This window comes from Mandrillus leucophaeus, unplaced genomic scaffold (genome assembly GCF_000951045.1).
Source record: "Mandrillus leucophaeus isolate KB7577 unplaced genomic scaffold, Mleu.le_1.0 Scaffold200, whole genome shotgun sequence".
Lineage (NCBI taxonomy): Eukaryota > Metazoa > Chordata > Mammalia > Primates > Cercopithecidae > Mandrillus > Mandrillus leucophaeus.
Genome location: NW_012102033.1, coordinates 661966 through 664160, shown reverse-complemented (window position 1 = coordinate 664160; position 2195 = coordinate 661966). Strand labels below are relative to the sequence as shown.

At 55.7% G+C, this 2195-nt stretch overlaps 1 protein-coding gene across 1 annotated transcript in view; it reads left to right on the top strand.

Annotated features, from left to right (window-relative positions):
- Positions 1-235: 235 nt before the first annotated feature.
- DHDH (dihydrodiol dehydrogenase (dimeric)) overlaps positions 236-2195 on the top strand; it is a 10355-nt gene continuing 8395 nt past the window's right edge. Inside the window, exons 1-3 of the mRNA XM_011979329.1 lie at positions 236-368; positions 778-889; positions 1811-1974. Of these exons, the coding sequence (XP_011834719.1) occupies positions 279-368; positions 778-889; positions 1811-1974 (366 nt within the window). The 5' untranslated portion in view covers positions 236-278. The remainder of the gene's footprint in view (positions 369-777; positions 890-1810; positions 1975-2195) is intronic.

Below are 2195 nucleotides of genomic sequence, written 5' to 3'. Positions count from 1 at the left end.
TCCTTCCCCAGCGTATCCGGCGAGCCTGAAGTCACAGGGCAGAGATCTGCAGAAGCGATATCTAGGTGTGGTTCCCTCTGTAAGGCGGAGCTAAATGGTGCATTCGCCGAATGGGGAAGCTAGAACTAAATGATCGCTCTGTCGACTGGAGCCAACGAGAAACGGCGTAGGCGCAATGGGGGCGGAGGATGGGGGCCCGCCCCCAGAGTGGGCGGGGCGTCAGCTACTTAATTGGCGCCTCGAGAGGCCGAAGGTTTCGAGGGCTCCACATCTCAACGATGGCGCTGCGCTGGGGCATCGTGTCTGTCGGTCTCATCTCCAGCGACTTCACGGCCGTGCTGCAGACACTGCCTCGCTCCGAGCACCAGGTCCGCCCACCCTCCGGATTCTGGGGAAGAGGAGGTGGGGGGCCGGGACTCCAGAGTCTAACGGAGGAGAGAGTTTAGGGTTCAGGACTAGTGAGTGGGTCGTCATGGCAGTGAAACGTCTGCTTCCTTGCTACCTCCTTCTCCACCTCTGTTCTGCAAACCTGAGTGTCTTGAGGTTTGGAAAGGCCTTGATGTGAGCTACTGTGAAGATAATTTAGATACTGGGGGATTTAATAATGGCTTTCCCCCAGATCTCTCTTTCCCAGGGCCCAAATGTCCAGCCCCCGTCATCTCTTCCCCCAGAACCACGTCTCCCCTTCTCCTGATGGTAGCCTCCTCCTTTGCCTCCCTTCCATCCAATTTCCACGCCTGCCCCAGCCCCTTAAATCCAGTTCTTGCGCCCCTCCAGGTGGTGGCGGTGGCGGCCCGCGACCTGAGCCGTGCGAAGGAGTTTGCACAGAAACACGACATCCCCAAGGCCTACGGCTCCTATGAGGAGCTGGCCAAGGACCCGAATGTGGGTGAGTGGCGAGGGCGATGGGGGTGCTGGCTGCCACCCCTGAAGCGCTGCTCCCTGGCTGCCCCGTGGAAAATGCAAGGCTCCTCAGAATGGGCCAGTCCCTTTGGGTTCTATAAAGACCTTTGGCTGGAAGACGAACTATAAAACGGGCTTGGTCTGGGACTGGCTGTCTAGTGGGTGTTAAACTCCATTTAGCGCCGGGCGCGGTGGCTCACGCCTGTAATCCCAGCACTTTGGGAGGCTGAGGCGGGCGGATCACGAGGTCAGGAGATCGAGACCATAGTGAAACCCTGTCTCTACTAAAAATACAAAAAATTAGCCGGGTGCGGTGGCGGGCGCCTGTAGTCCCACCTGCTCGGGAGGCTGAGGCAGGAGAATGGCGTGAACCCGGGAAGCGGAGCTTGCAGTGAGCTGAGATCCGGCCACTGCACTCCAGCCTGGGCGACAGAGCGAGACTTCGTCTCAAAAATAAAAATAAAAATAAAAATAAAAAATAAACTCCATTTAGCGTTTGAGACCAGCCTCGGCAACATAGCAAGACCCAATCTCTACAAAAAAATAAAAATAAATTAGCTAGGTATGGTGGCACGCACCTGTAATCCCAGCTACTCGGGAGGCTGAGGCAGGAGAATCACTTGAACCTGGGAAGCAGAGGTTGAAGGGAGCCAAGATCGCACCACTGCACTCCAGCCTGGGCGACAGAGTGAGACTTGGTCTTAAAAATAAATAAATAAATAAATAAAATAAAATAGAATGGCGAGAGGTAACATCTCCTTTCTAAGGACAGCTCCCCAAGGGAGACTGGGTGTGACGGACCACCTGGTCCCTGGGTGCTGGGGCGGGGCCTCGAAGTTGTGGGCGGAGCTCGGCGGTCTGGGTGGGTGGGGCTGCTGACCTCTTGACCTACTTACTCCCACCCTAGAGGTGGCCTACATTGGCACCCAGCACCCCCAGCACAAGGCGGCGGTGATGCTGTGCTTGGCGGCGGGCAAGGCCGTTCTGTGCGAGAAGCCCATGGGTGTGAACGCGGCGGAAGTTCGTGAGATGGTCACGGAGGCCCGATCCCGAGGCCTCTTCCTTATGGAGGTGAGGGCAGAGGAGGCCTTCCAACATCTAGTATAGCAGTGCTTGCCATTACTTAATATGGTTGCCAGTGGGTGGGCGGGGTCAGTGCATTTGCCAGGATGTATCTGAATCTCCTTGGCAGCATCTATTACCACGAGAGCCATTGCTTTAGGCCCTTAGTAAACACACTAGACTTAGTGAAATTGCTTGGATCTTCTGTCAGGTTTTTTTTTTTTTTTTTT